Source organism: Pelodiscus sinensis, chromosome 32 (assembly GCF_052426305.1).
Source record: "Pelodiscus sinensis isolate ZL-2025 chromosome 32, ASM5242630v1, whole genome shotgun sequence".
NCBI lineage: Eukaryota > Metazoa > Chordata > Testudines > Trionychidae > Pelodiscus > Pelodiscus sinensis.
Genome location: NC_143083.1, coordinates 8,341,319 through 8,359,039, shown reverse-complemented (window position 1 = coordinate 8,359,039; position 17,721 = coordinate 8,341,319). Strand labels below are relative to the sequence as shown.

At 54.6% G+C, this 17,721-nt stretch overlaps 1 protein-coding gene across 3 annotated transcripts; it reads right to left on the bottom strand.

Annotated features, from left to right (window-relative positions):
• Window positions 1-10,067: 10,067 nt before the first annotated feature.
• On the bottom strand, window positions 10,068-17,721 carry TICAM1 (TIR domain containing adaptor molecule 1). Of its 3 annotated transcripts, none has more exons than XM_075903050.2 (3): window positions 17,447-17,721; window positions 15,785-15,970; window positions 10,068-12,682 (listed from the first exon to the last, which is right to left on the bottom strand). In XM_075903050.2, exon 3 carries the CDS (start codon window positions 12,445-12,447, stop codon window positions 10,354-10,356), a length of 2,094 nt encoding a protein of 697 aa, XP_075759165.2. In that variant the 5' UTR covers window positions 12,448-12,682; window positions 15,785-15,970; window positions 17,447-17,721; the 3' UTR covers window positions 10,068-10,353. The 3 variants fall into 3 exon arrangements, with proteins under 3 accessions (XP_075759165.2, XP_075759166.2, XP_006110580.4); XM_075903051.2 differs by having other exon boundaries at window positions 15,785-15,869; XM_006110518.5 differs by lacking the exon at window positions 15,785-15,970.

Here is a 17,721-nt window from a genome sequence, read left to right as displayed (position 1 = left end):
CAGTACAATTTTTTTCAAATTCACCCTAAAACCTCTTTTCCAAACCAGGACCGTCTCTCCACCCTGTGGTCTTCGGCTCCTTCCTCCAGGTGCAGCCTAGCCAAAAGATCAAGGCCCTTGCTTCCCTATTTTTTTTAAAGGAATTGAGGCCCCTCCCTACCAACCACTGCTCAGACTTAAGGACAAAAGAGATTGTTTAACAATTGCTCATCAAGACATTGAGGGGAACACCCTCAATGCCTCTCATCAAAGTATTTCCCACTCCATCGCTGCGTCTAGACTGGCAAGTTTTTCCGCAAAAGCAACCGTTGGCATGGCCGCTTTTCCAACTGTGATGTAATGTCAAGTGTGTCCAGTATTTTTGTTGAAACCATCTGGCAACCCTAGCTGAGGGCAACCAGGCAAGGGTCTCTGCTGCCTCTTGAGCTTCGGCTGAGCTGCTCAGCTCCCCCTCTTATACTTCCAGTCCCACCCATCTGCTTCCCAGGGGCGGGGCCGGGGTGCTCTGGCACCACCCACCAAGGAGTCTTATGGGGAATTTCCTCTTCCGGGTCACCAGGAGGCTATGCTGCCTCACTACAAGAGTTACGAAACGACTGGAACGTTTCAGCTTGAAAGAGACAGCAAAGGAAGGGCAGGATATGACAGAGCCTATAAAATCATGACTAGTGAGAAAGTGAATAAAGAAGAGTTGTTTACTCCTTCCCGTAACACAAGAGCTGGGGGGGGAGGGGTCACCAAATGAAATTAACAGGTAGGTTTAAAACAAACCAAAGGAAGTTTTTCTTCATGCAGCACTCAGTCAACCTGTGGAACCCTTTGCCAGAGCAGCTTGGCTGTGTCTACACTGGCATGAATTTCCGGAAATGCTTAAAACGGAATACTATTCCGTTTTCAGTTTTTCCGGAAAAGGAGCGTCTACATTGGCAGGCTGCTTTTCTGGAAAAGCCCTTTTTCCGGAAAAGCGTCTGTGGCCAATGTAGACGCGCTTTTCCGGAAAAGAGCCCCGATCGTCATTTTCGCATTCGGGGCTTTTTTCCGGAAAAGACTACTGGGCTGTCTACACTGGCCCTTTTCCGGAACAGTGTTCCAGAATAAGGACTTATGCCCGAGCGGGAGCAGAATAGTTTTTCCGGAATAGCGGCTGATTTTGTACAGTAGAGCATCGTTGCTTTTCCGGAAATTCAAGGGCCAGTGTAGACAGCTCGCAGCTTATTCCGGAAAAGCGGCTGATTTTCTGGAATAAGTGGCCCAGTGTAGACACAGCCGTTGTGTAGGGCAAGACTTTAACAGGGTTCAAAACAGAGCTAGATCAATTCCTGGAAGGGCGTCCCTACTTCAGTTTGCCAGAAGCTGGGAATGGGCAACGGGGAATGGATCACTAGATGGTTACCAGTTCTGTTCACTCCTCGGGGGAACATGGCATTGGCCGTTGTCAGAAGACAGGATACTGGCTAGATGGGTCTTCAGTCTGACCCAGTGTGGCCGTTCTTATATGGCCTCGGGGAGGGGATTACCTCTGTGGATAGGGAGAAGGGAGGGACAAATAGGGCAACTGCCTCAGCCAAAGTCCCAGCGTGACATACAGAGCTTAGTGCTACTGCTTCCCAGGCCTGTGCTTTAACTGCTAGACCACATGTTCTTAGGGGACATTGCATGGGTGCTGGAGGTGATTCCAGGGTGGGTGGCTCTACCTGTACCAGTTTAGCTCCTTTCATGTGCTAAACGTAGAAGCATAGTGCTAAGCCATGGTGGGACGTCCTGAATGGAAATTACCTCTCCAACTCAAAACATGGATGTCGCCTTCGTCTGATCCAAATGGGCTTGGACTAACTCAGCAGCCTTCGTATGCTGCTGTGTGTCTATGAGAAACAGCTGCTGGGATGCTGCCGATGCTCCCCCTCCGCGGCGACTCTCAGGTGAAGGGCAGTTCCAACGCTCACGTATCAGTTGGTCCCTGCAGCCTTCTCTGAACCGTGATTCAGCAGCTCTCTAGATCCCGGCTCCTTTGCAGGATAACCCTACCCCCCCCCCCCCCCGAAGACAGATGAGGTGCTGCCCTGGGGGGTGATGGATCGGGGCAAGAGGCAGTAGCAGGACTGGCCTGTTCCCTGGCTCTCCTGCCCATGAAGCAAATCATCTAATTGTTAGATGGCTCCATGGCATTTGAGAGCCTACTTCTGCCAGCCCCACGGAGTGGCTGCGGCAGAAGGTAATGTCAAGAGACAGAGGCCAAGAGAGGTGGTGGGCATTTTACTTCAAGTATCTGTAATAGGCTGTGTCTAGACTGGCAAGTTTTTCCGCAAAATCAGATGATTTTGCGGAAAAACTTGCCAGCTGTCTACACTGGCCGCTTGAATTTCCGCAAGAACACTGACGATCTCATGTAAGAGCATCAGTGTTCTTGCGGAAATACTGTGCTGCTCCCGTTCGGGCAAAAGCCCTTTTGCGCAAATCATTTGAGCAAGAGGGCCAGTGTAAACAGCACAGTACTGTTTTCCGCAAAAAAGCCCTGATCGCAAAAATGGCAATAGGGGCGTTTTTGTGGAAAAGCGCGTCTAGATTGGCCACGGACGCTTTTCCGCAAAAAGTGCTTTTGCGGAAAAGCGTCCTGCCAATCTAGACGTGATTTTTCCAAAAATGCTTTTAACGGAAAACTTTTCAGTTAAAAGCATTTCCGGAAAATCATGCCAGTGTAGACGGAGCCATACTGTAAATCCCCAGCAAGTGAATGTCTGTGTCAAACACGCACAGGCCTGGCAATACAAATGCAATACTCCCACTGTAGCCTTAACTTACACTACTCTGGCTATGTCTAGATTGCAGAGCTATTCCGGGATACCAAGGAACATATCCGCTTTTCTGAAAAAAATGTCAGAAAAGTGGACATGTTTTTTCGGCATCCCTGTAAACCTCATTTTACGAGGAAGAAAGGATGTTCCAAAAGAGGGTTTTTTCTGAAATTTGGCCCCATCTATATGGGGCCAAATTTCAGAAAAGTCTCTTTTGGAAGTAAATTGGAAAAAGAGACGTGATTTGCATACTGCATATTGCTTTTCTTTTTCCGATTTATCTTTGTAGTGCTGACATAGCCTCTGACTGGAACTCAGGCCTTGTGAGGGCCTCAAAATAAACCAAAGAGCAGGGCACAAGGTAGGGCCGGTGTGTCAGCCAGAAAAAGCACTTTGTACATCTCCAGAGGATCTGGCTTGGGTTGCATCCACAAGCACTGGGGCGATCCCACGGGATGGACATAGCGCTGACGCAGAGAGAACCGTGCTGTGACCCCGTTGTAGCTAACAGTTGGCAGCACCCGTGGGCGGAGGGTATTGTTCCCCCAAAGTGATTAGTGGTTTAATACAATTTACTAGGGTCAAGCATGGATGGCGGCTGGATTCTAGCTCTGCTTTGTGGGGCAACACTGTTTGAAAACCATCTCCAGGTGGGTCCTGGACACTGACACAGATGGCCCTCACCCATGCCATGCTGTTCCCGTTGCTAGTAAAGGAATACACTTGCAAAAAGGTCATTCTACCTCCCAGCCCACCCCTGCATCCTGCTGGTGCAGTTCCCAAGCAGGCTGCCCAGGATCCTAGGGGCGGCCCTGGGACGGAGCCAGGAGAGTGCTCCAGCGTCCCCTCCCAGTGTCTTAACCCCAGAAACACTTTTCCTCTCTGAATAGCTCGCTTCCAAAGATGCTAGCCCTGCCCCGGCTCCCCTCGCCTCTGTCTGCAGCTGGAGGTAGTGCTGAGCTTCCCTGAAAATCCAGCCTTGAGGGGCAAAGCAATCGGTAAGGGCTGGGAGGGGGGCTGAGGTGGAAGACATAGGGAAGCTGCTGCACAGTCTCGAGCATTTTGAAATATTTTACATCACAGCCAGGAACTTCCTGTCTGCTGAGTAATTCCCCTAAATACCAAATGTGTGTCTGGCTGCGTGACTCAGTGCGGCAGCGCTTCGTGATGGAGCTGAGCGCCTCTCCTTGGGTGCTGTCTCCGCTACTTCTCATTTTGTTCCTCTGATTGCATCCAGAGAGGTGCACGTCTGCGCCTTGGAAGGCTCTGGGCTGTGTCGCAACCAGAAGGGCTTGATGACGGTGCATGTAGCTCACATGGGGCAGCGGTTCTGGTCACGCCCGAGACACGCGAGCCACAAAATGCCACGCAGGCACCATCCCTTGCGCTGTTTTTATAAACGTGGCATGTGATGATGGTCCAGTGAGTCCACCTGCCTGGTCCGGGGGGGCAATTTGATTGCACAGCAGAAGTCCATTCTGGTTGTTCTCCAAAGGCCTCACTCGGTCCTGGCTCAACAGCCCCCGGATAGCTTTGGGAGCATGGAGAGCGGGCACTAGCAAAGCAGGGATTCCTGACTGGGGTGGGGGGAGGGGGAGGGACATCATTCAGCGGAATTGCTCCCTGTGAATAGGGAAAGTCATCGCTGGTCGCTCCTGACCCTTCTTCCTGCCCTCCGCCTTCATACTCTGACAGAATGAGCTGGAGTCTCTTCTGACTAGTGCCTCAGCTCCAGCTGTTGGATAAATTCTAGTGGCCGCACCACCTGTTCCACCCCAGGGCCTTCTACTAAGAGGGGGGCAGCACTTCAGGGCGTAGCAGATCTTAGCCAGCATGAGCTAGTCACGGTGGTAAGACACGAGCCAGACGGAAGCCAGCTCAAATCTGCTCCACTGCCACTGTAGTATGGAAGATGCAAACCATAGATATGCAAACGCAGAGGCAGAACTCAGGGACTCGCTGTACATTTCAGAAGCAGAGAGACTTGGATTTGGAACAGCAGTAAAAAAACAACTGAATTTTCAAAGTCCCAGGTAACACCCACTCTTCTGTAAAGGCCAGTTATAAGTCTGGGCACGCCTCATGCTCTATCCTAAGCTGTAGCCTTCACCAGCACTGAGTCCTACCTGAATCCAACCTTCCGACGCCTGGAGAGCAAATTTACAGTCCCTGGGGTTCATGCCTCTTTTAGTTTCAACCAATCAGCCCTTTCCAGGTTCTTTCTTTTTAACACGTTTTTTATTTTATCTGAATTATTAAAAGAGTTTTCCTCTTTAGTATTCTGATGTAGAAGTTTGTCAGGAAAGACCCCCCCTCCATGCCCCATCCCATAGGATGAATTAGAACAAACCATTATCTAACACTGGGCTGTTTTCCACCCCCTGACAGAGAAGAGGCAATGGTGCAGTCTCAGCCCCAGGCAGTGCTGGGAGAGGGTATAAATACCAGTGCTTGCACTAGCCACTTTACAGAGGAGTGGACTCCTGGGAAGGAAACAGCAATGGCTTTCCTGTGGGTCTAGACTAGCGGAAGCTTTGGCCTGGAAAAACACTGTTTCTCTAGGGAAGAGTCTCCTCTTTGTAACTCAAGGAGGAAGAAAGAAGTCAGCTTTGCAACTGGGTTTTCCAGTTCTATCTTCCCCCTAGGGCTTTACATGTAGTCTCAGTGAAATGTGTAATAATCTGTTGCTTGGGTTCTCGCAGTGCGGGGGCAGGTTTCTGTCTTTCTCTGAGCCTGATGAGTGGGGCCGACTCTAGGATGTGGAGGCAACCTCCAGTCTGCTCCACGCGCTGTCCCCGCTCTGCCCTACTCCACTCCTTTCTCCCCCATTGCACCCTTTTTCCAAAACCCCCTCCTGCAAGCAATGCCACCCAGAAGATTACCCAGGGGGAAAGTGGGTGGGGAGCCTGGTGCTGGGAGCTGCAGGAAGCTGAGCAACCCAGCAGCGTGCTCCACTCTCTGCCCCTCGCCCAGCTGGGTTGCTCCACTTACCCACCGTAGCAGGAAGCAGAACCCAGCCCCAGCCTGTTTTGCTCCACTCCCCCAGATCCTGCGTCACTTAGGGGAGCAGGCCGGGGCTGGGGCAGTCTGCTTCCCGCCGCTGCGATGAAGCAGAGCAACTCGGCTGGGAGATGGCGGAGCAGGCTCCTGCATCGCTCAACTTCCCCCAGCTCCTGCCACCGCGGTGAGTACTGGGGAAACCAACCTCCGCTTCTAGCCCCACCCCTCCAGGCAACTTCACAGCCCACCCCAGGCCCTGCGGCTAACCGCAATATAGAATCATAGGACACTGGACTTGGAAGGGATCTCGAGAGATCAAGTCTAGTCCCCTGCCCTCCCGGCAGGACCAAGCATGGTCTAGATCAGGGGTCTCCAAACTTTTCTGCCCGAGGGCCGCATTAACTATCAAACAGCAGTTCGGGGGCCGACTACACACTTGAGGTCCAAATAAAAAACAATCAAAACATGGATGTTGTTTTTAATTATTTATTTAATATTATTTTATTCAGTTATTATTTAATAACACATTGATACACTACACATGAACACCTGTATTAGTGTGAATGGTGAAATTGTTTCCTGGATGCCAAAATAGAGCCCAGCCCACTAGTGACCTCATGAGAGAGCTAGCCAATAGGATAAGAACGCACTGGCCAATAGGGAGCAATTGTCCACGCCAAGTCCCAACCCCTCTTGCTGTGAGGGACGCGCAGAGCCCGGGCTCGGCCGTCGGTCCGCAGGGCGTGTGGCCGTCCGTTGGCGGCTCCGATCCCCCGCACCCCCGGCCGGGGAGTCTCGCTGCCCAGGGCAAGGGCTGCGCGGGTCCAGAGTCCCTCCTCCGTCCCGCTGGCTCCTCCGGCTTCCCTCTCCTGGCTGCCTGCCCAAAAGAAAGTGAGTGCCGGCCGCCCCTGTCCTTCCGGCCCCTCCCCCTTTTGAGCCGGCACGCACGGGGCGTGCCGCTCACCCTGGCGTCCCTGCCCCTTCTCCTCCTGGGTCCTGCCGCCTTCCTCGCCTGCCGCGCCTGCGGCTGTGCGCCCTCGCTCCCCTCCCCGTGGGCTTTCCCCTGGGCTCTGCTGCGCTGCGCCGCTCGGCGCTTCTCCGGGGGAGGGGCTGTCAGTGTGGGGAGTTTCTTCCCCGCCCCAGCTCCGCGGCGCTGCGCCGCTCGGCGCTTCTCCAGGGGAGGGGCTGTTAGTGCGGGGAGTTTCTTCCCCGTCACAGTCTGCACGGGCCGGATGAGAGGGCCTCGCGGGCCGCATCCGGCCCGCGGGCCGTAGTTTGGAGACCCCTGGTCTAGATCAATGGTCACCAACGGGCTCTACCAGCAGATCTTGGAGCCTCGACAGGGGATCCTGACTGGTTTGGCCGGGAAGCTCTCAAGTGCTGGCACTCAGGAGCGGCCCGAGGCCGACCGCGGCAGCTGGCGCCCCAGGCGGAAGGCACGATCGGCGCCCCTGCCTACACGGCCACCACGTCATCATCGGGCGCCTGGGCCGGCGGCACCCTCGGCAACTGCCTAGTTTGCCTAGGCTCACGGGCCGCCCCTGCTGGCACTTCAGTTGCCCCTCCACCCGCTGTCACGCTGCTCCTGTCCTCTGCCTTGGCGCTGCCCCTTGCTGCTGTGCAGAGTGTGGGAGGGAGAAGGGGGGGTGCTGATGCCAGGGTGCCCCTCCTCCCCCAATCCTGTACCCCATCTCCATACAGAGAGAAGGGGATGGAGGGAGCTTGGCAATGGAAATCTCTGTCACTCTCACGCTCCTCTCCCGAGCCCACACGTACACGGGGGTTGGGACTCCTTTTGCCGCTTGCCGAGTAGGTTAGTTTTCCTTTTGGACGGGTCTGTGCATTTCATAACTTGCATTTCTCTTATGCCTAAATGTAATTCTTCGAGTAGTAAAATGCCTAACCTGTCCTGCGTGGAGTGATTATCCCTGTGGCTAGTTGTGCTCCTGGAGGTGGCTGGCATGTCCCTGCAGCCCCCTGAGAAAGACAGAGCGGGGGTTCTCCACCTGCTCCTGCAGCTCCCATTCATCAGTAATGGAGAATGTGGCCAGTGGGGTCAGTGCCTGTGGATGAGGGGCAGCACATGGAGCCATTGCTGTACATGCCCACTGCTTTGGGGGGGGGGCAACTGGCATCAGTTCTGGGGAACACATGGTGGCAAGTTCAAGCCCCATCCCCACCCTGGGAGCAACCAGACACAGGACAAGGGGACTCCCCAAAGGCAGGATGGTGGGGTCAGCTCGAGTGGACCAGGAGGACAGGGTTGTGGGTTGGAATCCCCAAGCACCCACCCCAAGAGCAGCCGATACAGAACCCACCCACGGTAGGGCTGCCCCATGGTTTCAACACAAATACTTGACATTACATCACGCTCTACATGACATCGTATTTAGAAAATACCAGACATTTCTATTTCCTCAGTTTGTTTCCCAAACAGGAAGGTGGCATGGTCTCAGCTCCCCCGCACTTCCCAACCCCCAGGACATCCCCCCTCCTGCCTCCCTCATGCCAGAGGCTGCTCCATCCCTGGGGAAGTGGTGCCACGTGTAGAGCCCTGCATAAACCCAAACCGCTCCGCGGGCCCCAAACAAAAGGGCCACGTAGCCCAGACCCACAGATTAATTTCTTGGACACACGCCGCAGATGTTTCTTAATACGACTGTACGTCTGTCTGGCCCCTTGTGCTACTGCCGGTGGGTTGACGCTTTCACACAAGTGCTTTAAAACTAGGGGGCACCCTCAGTTGTCCAAGGATTGTTGGGACACCCCAAACCTTTGAAAACTGGAGGGTGGGGATGCTGGGGACTTTAAAGCTCAGGTTCACTTGAGTTTCTAAGTGCCTGCAGCTACTTGCAAGCAGCAGTTTCGTCAACAGCGCTGGCAGCTTGTGCTGCTTTTGATCACGCACGAGCAATGCCTGGACGTTCACACTTGCCCTTTGACTTGGTGCCGGGACCAGCGCTGTCACACAAGGGGACTTGCTCTGCTCCCTTCACGCCAAGAGCCCCGCAGCCCTGTGTGTGTGTGTGTGGGGGGGGGGGGGGGTTAACGCAGACTAGGGATATCAATGTGTAGTCAATGATTAACTAATAAGCCTGGGCTTATCTGTAATCCTGTCACCTACACACACTTCCCCTCACCTTTGCTGCCTCAGATAGGGCCCCCCACAGACAGAGGCTGTTGCTGCCTCTGCATCAGAAGCAGCAGCGCGGTGGCAGGGGGCTCCCCGGGGTGGGACCAGGAGCGCACTGGCTGCCAGCCCCACCCCCGGGGACTATTGAATAGTCACATAACCACTAAAATCTGATGTGGTTACACAATTATTCAATTACACACTCACATCCACTGTGGCCAGGGGCTGCTCCGGCCGCACTGGAGCACCTGTGCAGCAGATCCTGCAGGGCTAGAGCAGGCCCCTCCCCCTGGCAGGCAGGGAGCTGCTCCAGCCCCGCCCCTCCCGGTTAACCAGAACCGGAAAGCATCACCCTTTCACATCCCTAATGCAGACAAATCCGGGGTTTGGTTTTTCCATCTGACGTTGCACACTGACACCCCCTTCTGCACCACACAAGCAGGGGGATCTCCTGTCTCTGTTTTCTACTGACCGTTCTCTCGGGGGGAGGATCTCTTCCCACATTCCGGCATTTTTATAACCTGCGCCCCTCCTTGCCTCAGGGATAATATGCCACAGAGCGAGTGGCACTTCAGAATTCTATACTCGCGTCTCATCACCAGAGGGTGCTGGAGAAGCGCTGGGCAGCAGGTAAGGTGCTGGTTCTGAAGTGCAGGGGGGACACGGAAGGGGTGCATCACGCTGTGCTGGACTGGGGATTGATAATACTTAGCGCTTGCTCTGTAGCTCTCCCAGCACTCCCCAAAGGCCGGCAAGCACAACTATCCCCATTTCTCAAAGGGCGAAACTGAGGCACGGAGTGAGGTGAAGGTTGAAACTTACAGGAGTGACCACCAACATTTTTTTTTAGATGAGACACCATAGGCCCCCCCGAGCATCCACCCCTCAGCACCTCTGAGAGTCGTGCTCCAGGCATTTCAGTTGCCTATTTTAGGGGAACTTTAGCCTAAGCAACACACCCAAGGTGATACAGCAGATCACTGGCAGAGCCAGAAATAGAACCCAGGAGTGCCAGCCTCACCCCATCCATTAGGCCATGCTGTCTCCCCATAGGTAACGGCAATCAGGACAGGTCCTAGGGGTAGCAATATGACCAGTGAGGGCCCTTCCCACCCTGGCAAGAAAGCGAGAACATACAGAAAGAGGAATAAATTACCTACAATTTATTTCAAAAATATCTTTGAGTCCCCCAGGAGTTCTGGGAATGATTTTCTCAGGAATTTGAGTCTCTCTCTTCCTCATTCTCACTCTTTTCCCTACAGCATATGAGATGGCTGCTGCCTTCCACACTCTGTGCGTTCCACCAGCAGCGAGGAGGGGAACCCGTCCTCCCCGGGCAGGCTCGTCACCAAGACCACAGACCTACACAGCTTGCAATGAAACTAAGTGCTGCTTTCTCCAGACTGTGTTGAATTCCTGCCCTTCCAGTCAGACGCTCTCGCCAATTTCTTCGTCGGAGCTTTCCGGCACCGACATGGTCCTCTCCCTGCGCATCTGATTGTGGTCCCCGATCTGCACCATTTGAGCATTCTGAATGATGAGGGGTTGGGGGCCTCCTGACCCCTGCATCACATTTTGGTGGCCCGACGGGAGGATGAGGTGCTGAGAAGGGGAGGGAGCCGGCTGGGGGTATGTGAACGGATTAGCTGGGTGAGGCTGGTGCAGAGAAGGGGAGGAAAACATTGGAAGAGAGGGTGTTTGGAGCTGGAGAAGCTGCTGCAGAAGGTGCTGAATTCCTGCAGGAGAGGGCAGCAGTGTGGGCAAAAGCATTTGGGGGGGGTAGCCAGGCTGGGACCCCAAGGTCAGAGCCGCTAAGTTCTGTTGCAGCTGCTGGAAGTGTTCCTGGTATAGCTGCTGTTTCCTCCGCTGCTCCTGGACGTGCTGCATCTGGCACCACATCATCTTCTGCTCATTGATCTTCTTGAGTTTGAAGGTGTTCTTCACCGTCCTGGAGAACACAGGCGAGTTCTCATCCAGAGGCACCAGCCCCATCAGTATGCTGGGTATCTGAGACTTCTTCAAGGGGTACTCTTTGGGCACAAAAGGAATGACCGAGTTGTACTTGGGCAGCCGCTGGAGGGAGTCCATCAAAGCTGTGTTCATCTGGTGCATGCAGAGGCGGGACGCGAAGTTCTGGGTCAGCAGCAGGAGGGTAAAAGCGGAGTTGTCTATGGCGTCCTGGAAGCACGTTAGCTGGCACTGCCCAGGGACGAGGAACTCCTCGCAGAACGTGGCACCGTCGGGCACCCCCATGCTCTCCAGCATCTCCTTCACCCGGCAGGCGATGTCCACATCTTCCGTGGCGTGAACGACAACGAAACTGAAGAACCTTTTCTCGCCGCAGTCCAGCTCCGGGGTGGGGGCAGCTGCTGCCTGGGGAGAAGGGGGCGCCCTGGAGGAGGAGATGGATTCTGATTCTTCCTTCTCTGTGAGGACATAGGAATCCTCGATGGGCACTCGGCTAGCGCTCGCGGCTGGCCCTGAGGGACACAAGCTGGCAGGCTCGGGAGGGGACTCTTGTCCTGGGGTTTGGAGCAGGCGCTGTCCTGACTCCGGCAGTCCTGCTGTCCCCATGGTGGGAGGGTCAGTGCATTCCACGGGACAGTGCTCCGCACTCACAAGGTGAATGGGAGTTTCGGAAACTGGAAGAGATGGAGGAACAAAGCCACCAGTCTGGGGCGCCTCAGATCGGTGGCTGCGCAGGGGAGGTGCAGCGGAGCAGCTGAGCCGGCTGGCGTCCCGAGGGCCGTGGCTGAGTCTCTCCTGGCCAGACTGCAGGGTGCTGCTCACGGCACCCCCACAAAGCCGGCTGGGCTGTGGGACGCGGTTGCAGTGAGCCGAGCGGGTGTGGAACTCCATGGTGGGGGACTGGCTGATCTCAAAGTGGCTGATGAAGGAGGCCGGGCTGCCAGAAGAACGCAACGTCTGTGGCCCTGAGAGAACCGATCGGTTCCCAATCTGGACTGGGGGGCTCCTCCCGTGTGGAGCAGGGTTGGGAGTCGGGAAATGCCCAGGGTCGGACCTCAGGGTCTTAAATTCATGGTCAGTCTCTGTGGAACTGAAGTCAGCCCCGCACTTTGCATAGGCCTCGGCCAAGATGCTACCCAGCCTGTCTCTCCCAAGAGCCTCGCTGGCTCTGAAGGCCTCAATGGCAGCCTTGTAGGCATCATCTCTGCACTGGGGATTGCACTGCTTTTCTTCCACCAGCAGCGCGTAGACCCGTGCCAGGGCCAGCCGGGCTCCCGCCTCCTGCTGGGGGCTCAGCGGGTTCTTGCTGCTGCCGGTACCCCATTTGCACCTGCAGAGACAGAGGGCTCCTTCGTCGTCACCCAGAGCGTCCAGGCATATCCTTGCCTCTGCCTCTCGCCGCAGAGTCAGCAGGACCATGGCCTGCAATAGCTTACAGCTGCTTGTGGCCGATCTCATGTGCTTCAGCTTGTGTTTGAGAGTAACGAGCCTTTCCTCCGGGATCTTCGATAAAACGCTGAAGACGCCTTCAAATCCTGCCTGGGCCTCGGCCATCTCTTCAGCTGGCTAGCCAGACCACGTGCTGAAGAAGCAGGTGATGACAAGCGCATAGTACAGCCTCCGGATGCCGGCATGGACTGTAGGCCTTTCTGCGTCCTGGAAAGCACCTCCCATGCTTTGAGTGCTACATAATCACTCCTCTTGTGCTCAGGGGCTCGTCTCCCCAATACTCTCTGGGCCAGGGGGCAATGCAGCCATCCTAGGACTCCACGGAGCTCACCAGCGGGCCCTGCGATAAAACAGAGCGGGAAGTTACCAGAACGTGCCAGGCAGAGTCTGGGTGCTCCACGTTAGGTTTGCCCAAGGTCCCTGCACCATTGGCATCATGGGTTCTCCAACGTTTGTATTGGTGGCCCCTGTCACACAGCAAGCCGCTGAGCGCGACTCCCTTCAAACACTGCCATAAATCTTGCAGGTGAAGCAGGGCGTGAGGGCAGAGGCTGACAGCTTGTGACCCCCCCAATAGCCTCATAAACCCACTTTGAAAACCCCTGTGCTACACCTGGCTTCTAAAGGAATGTCACTCCTCTTTCGGCCCACGTATTTTGGTATCATGCACCTTTACTGCCCACTGTATTGCAAGGGCACCGCTCAGCAACCGACAGCTCTGAATGCGTACTGGGCACGCGGAGAGGCACCCTTTAAAATAATCAGTGCAAAGTCGCTGACTTACTAGCAGGTGCACCCAGCGTTCCTCAGGTCTCTAAGTTGGGGGTTTGTGTGGAAAACGTGCACGCTTTAGTGAAATGTGCATTTTTCAACAATGAAGAAAAAAAAGAAGTTTGCATCAGAAAAGAAGGAAAGTGATTCACACAATAGCTAGAGTTTGCTAGTAGATGATATTTGCAGTTTATCCGTCTTTTGCTAGAATAAAAAGGCAGCAGGGGTCCAGGAGAGAGGGCAGGGGGCTGGGAGAACTGGGGGGCTCAGAGCAGGGGTTGGAGGATACTGGAATGAGGGCAGGGAATGGGGGGCTGAAGGCGCAGGGTTCAGTGTGGGGGGCGCGGGGTAGGAGTGGGGATGCAGAAGTCGGGGAGGGGAAGGTGTGGGGAGGCTCAGGAGCTCAGGGCAGGGGGAGGGAGGCGGGGTCTCAGGATGGGGGGGGGGTGCAGCAGCCAAGGCGCGGATGGGAAGTGCAGGACTGAGGGCAGAAGGCTGGGGTGGGCCAGAGCTTACCGGGTCCGCCCGTGGTGGCAAGGGTGGTGCTCTCCGGCTAGCAGCCCCTCCTGGGGGGCCGGGCCTGTGCTCTCCAGCCAGTGGCTCTTCCCAGGGGGCCAGGGCCTCCAGATGGACCCTTGGCCCCCTGCTTGTCCAGGGGAGGGGCAAAGTTCTGGAGGCTGGCTGTGCCCCCCCACCGTGGCCTCCAGCAGGTCCAGGAGGAAGCAGAGCTTGATGGCCAGTACCAACCTCCAGCTGCCCCCCTGCCCTGAGGGCTGGCCCTGGGTGCCGGTGCCCCCACGAGCTGCAGCTGATCTGGAGATGCAGGGCTCCAGAGTTCAGCTCCAGCCTGCAGCTGCACCCCACTGTCCTGCAGGTGATCAGGGTGGGGTTCTATGGGCTGTCCCCACCCTCCAGTGCCCTTCCTGCCCTGCAGCTGGCCCGGGGGGCCGGCTCCTCCCTGCAGTAGCTCCCCTGCAGCCTAATCATGGGTGTGGCAGGGCTACAGGGGCTGCCCCAGGCCTGCAACAGCCCCCTGCCCTTTGGCCTCCAGGATGTTCACAGGAGGTGGGGGACCAGACTCTGGGAGCCAGCCCTGGCCTGTACCTGTGCTCCCCTGCCCTGCAGCTGGCCAGGGGGAGGCTCCAGGGGCTGCCCCTGGCCTGCAGCAGCCCCCTGACCATCTGTATGTGGGATGGGCCAGGTTCCGGGACCTATCCCCAACCTGCAGATGTCCCACTCTGAAGGCTTGTAGCCTGTCTGGGGCCGGGCCATGATTCCAGGTCCTAGCCTCTCTTGGGGAGGGCAGTTCCTAGGTGGGAATGGGGGGGTCCCAGGTGCGGGAGCTGGGGGAGGGTGCCCTGCAGGTGGGGATCATCCCCCAGCATGTTTTGGAGTGGAGGGGCCATTCACCTGCTCTGTTGCAGAGCCCGGTCCCCAGCTGGCCAGTCTCTTACTCAGGGGTGGGCAATAAAAAACGGCAGCCCACGGGGTGAGATCACAGCTCTGGATGGCCACGAATCTGGCCACTGAGAGCTGTGACCCTCCAGTACCTGCAGAGGCGCAAGTAAACATGGAGGTGGGAGCCCGCCGGGGACTACCCCTGCAAAGCGGATCAGGCACGCGGCCGGAATTCGCCTGCCCCTGCTCTCACCGATGAGGCTGCCCCTAGTGGTCACTCTGATCATTGCCAGTGGTGACTGTGAGTATCGTGCCCCTTCTCTCTCTGCCCCCTCCCGGTCCATGTTCTGGATAACAGTCCCATTCCTGGCACTTCCTGTTTTGCTGGCACAACCAAACCCTGAGCTGGTTTTAAATTAGGGTAAGATGAAGCTGCAAACCAAATTCGGTGGCCCTGGCTCTTACTTTTTAGGAGGAGTTCTTGAACAAACAGACTTGCAGACAGAAGCCCAAATCTCTAAGATTAGACAGACAGACAGACAGATTTAACATTTGATGCTCTGTACTAGTTGTGCCTGAGGTTACTGTGTAGTCAGCATTGTGTGTACACCAGGGGATCCAATCTGCCAGGGTTAGCCACTGGTGGTCCCTCACACCACCGTATTTACCTGCACCTCCACAGGTACAGGGATCACAGCTCCTGTTGGTCGTGGATCACCATTCCCAGCCCATGGGATTGTGATCGCCTGTACCTGTGGAGGTGCAGGTAAATATCGCGGAAGCAGCCCACTTTATTGTCCACCCCGGTCTTCGCCTTACCTTTTAAAGAATGTTATCCCTCTTTGGTATCTACATAGTCTTTGCCATATGCATGGTATTATGCATCTTTATATATACTTGCAATATTGTGTAGTAATTTTCAGTAAATAGCAAAGTTACACACACTTACTAAACACACTTGCAACACACACATTAAAATAGTCAATGCTAAATTACTGACATATTTAGAAACATAAAAATTGCCAAACTGGATCAGAACAATGTTCTGGATCCATTTCATCCAACGTCCTGTCTCCGACAGTGGCCTATTCCAGATGGAAGATGCACAAATCCTCTAATGGGCAGTTATGGAATAAGCTGTCCATCGGGAAAGTGTCTTCCTGACTCAGGTTTGTGTCTTTTGTTAGCTTATGTCCTTATATCTCAGGTCACTGTGGATGTTCACATCCATATCTAATCCCTCTTCTGAAATTTATTAAGCTCTTAGACTCACCCACATCCTCTGGCAGTAAATTTAATATCAGATCTTGCTCTGGTAGAGTGAAGGGACCCCGCCCAGTAGTGGAAGGCTGCTGTGTCTGTCAATCAGGAGGAATACTGGCTATAGAAGACCAACAACACAGTATCTGACCCTCAGGAACAATCTTCCAGTATTTAAAGGTACATCAGAAAACAGCGCCTTTAAAAAATGCAAACAAAACAAAATCTCCCACGCAAATCTAGCTTTCAGGGAAAATTTACAATTTCACTCTGTTTTTAGCAACTAGTTTTTCTGTCTCACAGAAACCCTATGATTGCTTAATGTGTGAGATCAGACCTATCTAAGGAAGTTGTGCTCCCTTTCAATGAAAAATTCTGGTTCACAGCAACTTCTTAGAAACACAAAAGCAAACAAAATGAAACACTCCCCTTTCAAAACAGGTCTGACAAATGTCCAAAACTTTGACGTGCAGTTCTGACCCTTACCCTTGGTGAGTCAGACTGATACTGCATTCATCATCCAAGATTTTGTTTATGCGCTTTGCACCAGATGAAACTTATCTATTTGCTATGGACACCTGACACTTTCAATATGTTCAGGGTGCTCTATGACATTTTTAAAAAATAATCAATTGCATCCCAGGATAGAAGCTTAGCCAGTATCTGTGGCTGACCTAGCAGCAGAAGAGTGGGTAACTTTTTGGAGAAGAGAGACCTCAGGCAAATGTAAATGGAGTGTGACTTTTTAGAAATCTCTCCTTAACTCCTGCAGGTGGAAATTGGACCCATCTGTCTCCTTCCACTTCCTACCTCCCTTCCTCTGCACCCATTATTTTACCTTTCTGTTCTGTTGTTTTATTAATCCAGTCAATGGGGTGGGGGGGGGTGTCAGGATTTTCAATAAAAGTATCACTTCAAGCAAAGAGAGATGTGTGCTGAGCAGGCCGGTGTTGATAATCCTTTCCCCATTCACTCAAATCCATTATAAAATTGTGACCCTTCCCCTTCTGATTCTTTTGTTTGTACTTTCAAATGTCATCCAGTGGTAGCTATAGAACACCAACTGGGAAGTAAAGCGGAGAGCCAGGAAACATCTCCAAAATTAAGTACTGTAAAATTCTGCTTCTTTCAGGAGTCCCTTGCATGCTGTCCTACCCCCCTACCCCCATCCCAGTACTCTGGTGTAAACTGACAGGTCCATGAACAGCACAAAGGTCATGCCAGATGACAGCTATTGAGGATCAGGTCAGTAGTTTACAAATTCCTTCCCAGGGAGTTTGGAACCAAGATTCCTCTGCTGCTTTCTGGGAAAATAGCCAGGCCAGACTTTTCCAACTTTGCTGGCTAAAATCAGGGCATCTGATTCATTTGTATTTAAGGGCCTAAACAGATGTGCAGGTGCCTCGCTTTGGGCAGGCCAAGTGTGAAAACGTGTCCTTGGTGTCAGCAGCGATGGGATGCATCAAACAGGGGGCTGCTGCCTGGGCCCAGCTTTTAGCTACACCCCAAAAACTGGGGGCAGAAAAGTCCTGGCTCGTTGTTCCTCCCCCTGTCCCCTGCTCTGTCCCTGGGAAGGCCACAGCGCCAATTGCTACTCTCGTGCCCCAGCGGCACAGGCCGAGGGAAGGCGCAGGAGGGAGGGTCCCTGGCCCCAGGGCGAGTGGAGGGCGGTTACCTGGGTCCCGTGGGTGCACTGAGCATGGGAGTCCTCAGCCGCCAAGCCCGTTCCCAAAGGCAGGTCCCGAGCGCTGCGCCGTGCCGGCCGCGGGGAGGCGGAAGTAGCCGAGTCCCGCTTCACATGGCCCAGGCTGCGCCCAGGAGGAGGAGCCGCGGCCGGGGTTACCCCGGGGCCGCTGACGGCAGCCGGAGCCGGACCAGGAGCGAGGGGAGGGGGCGGGGCTGATGCGGACGCGGAAGTGGCTACATGTGGCGGGTTGGCTACATGGCGTT

What these genes read in the sequence shown, in the direction of transcription:
- TICAM1 (XM_075903050.2), bottom strand. Translation starts at nt 12,447, where the DNA reads ATGGCCGAGGCCCAGGCAGGATTTGAAGGCGTCTTCAGCGTTTTATCG.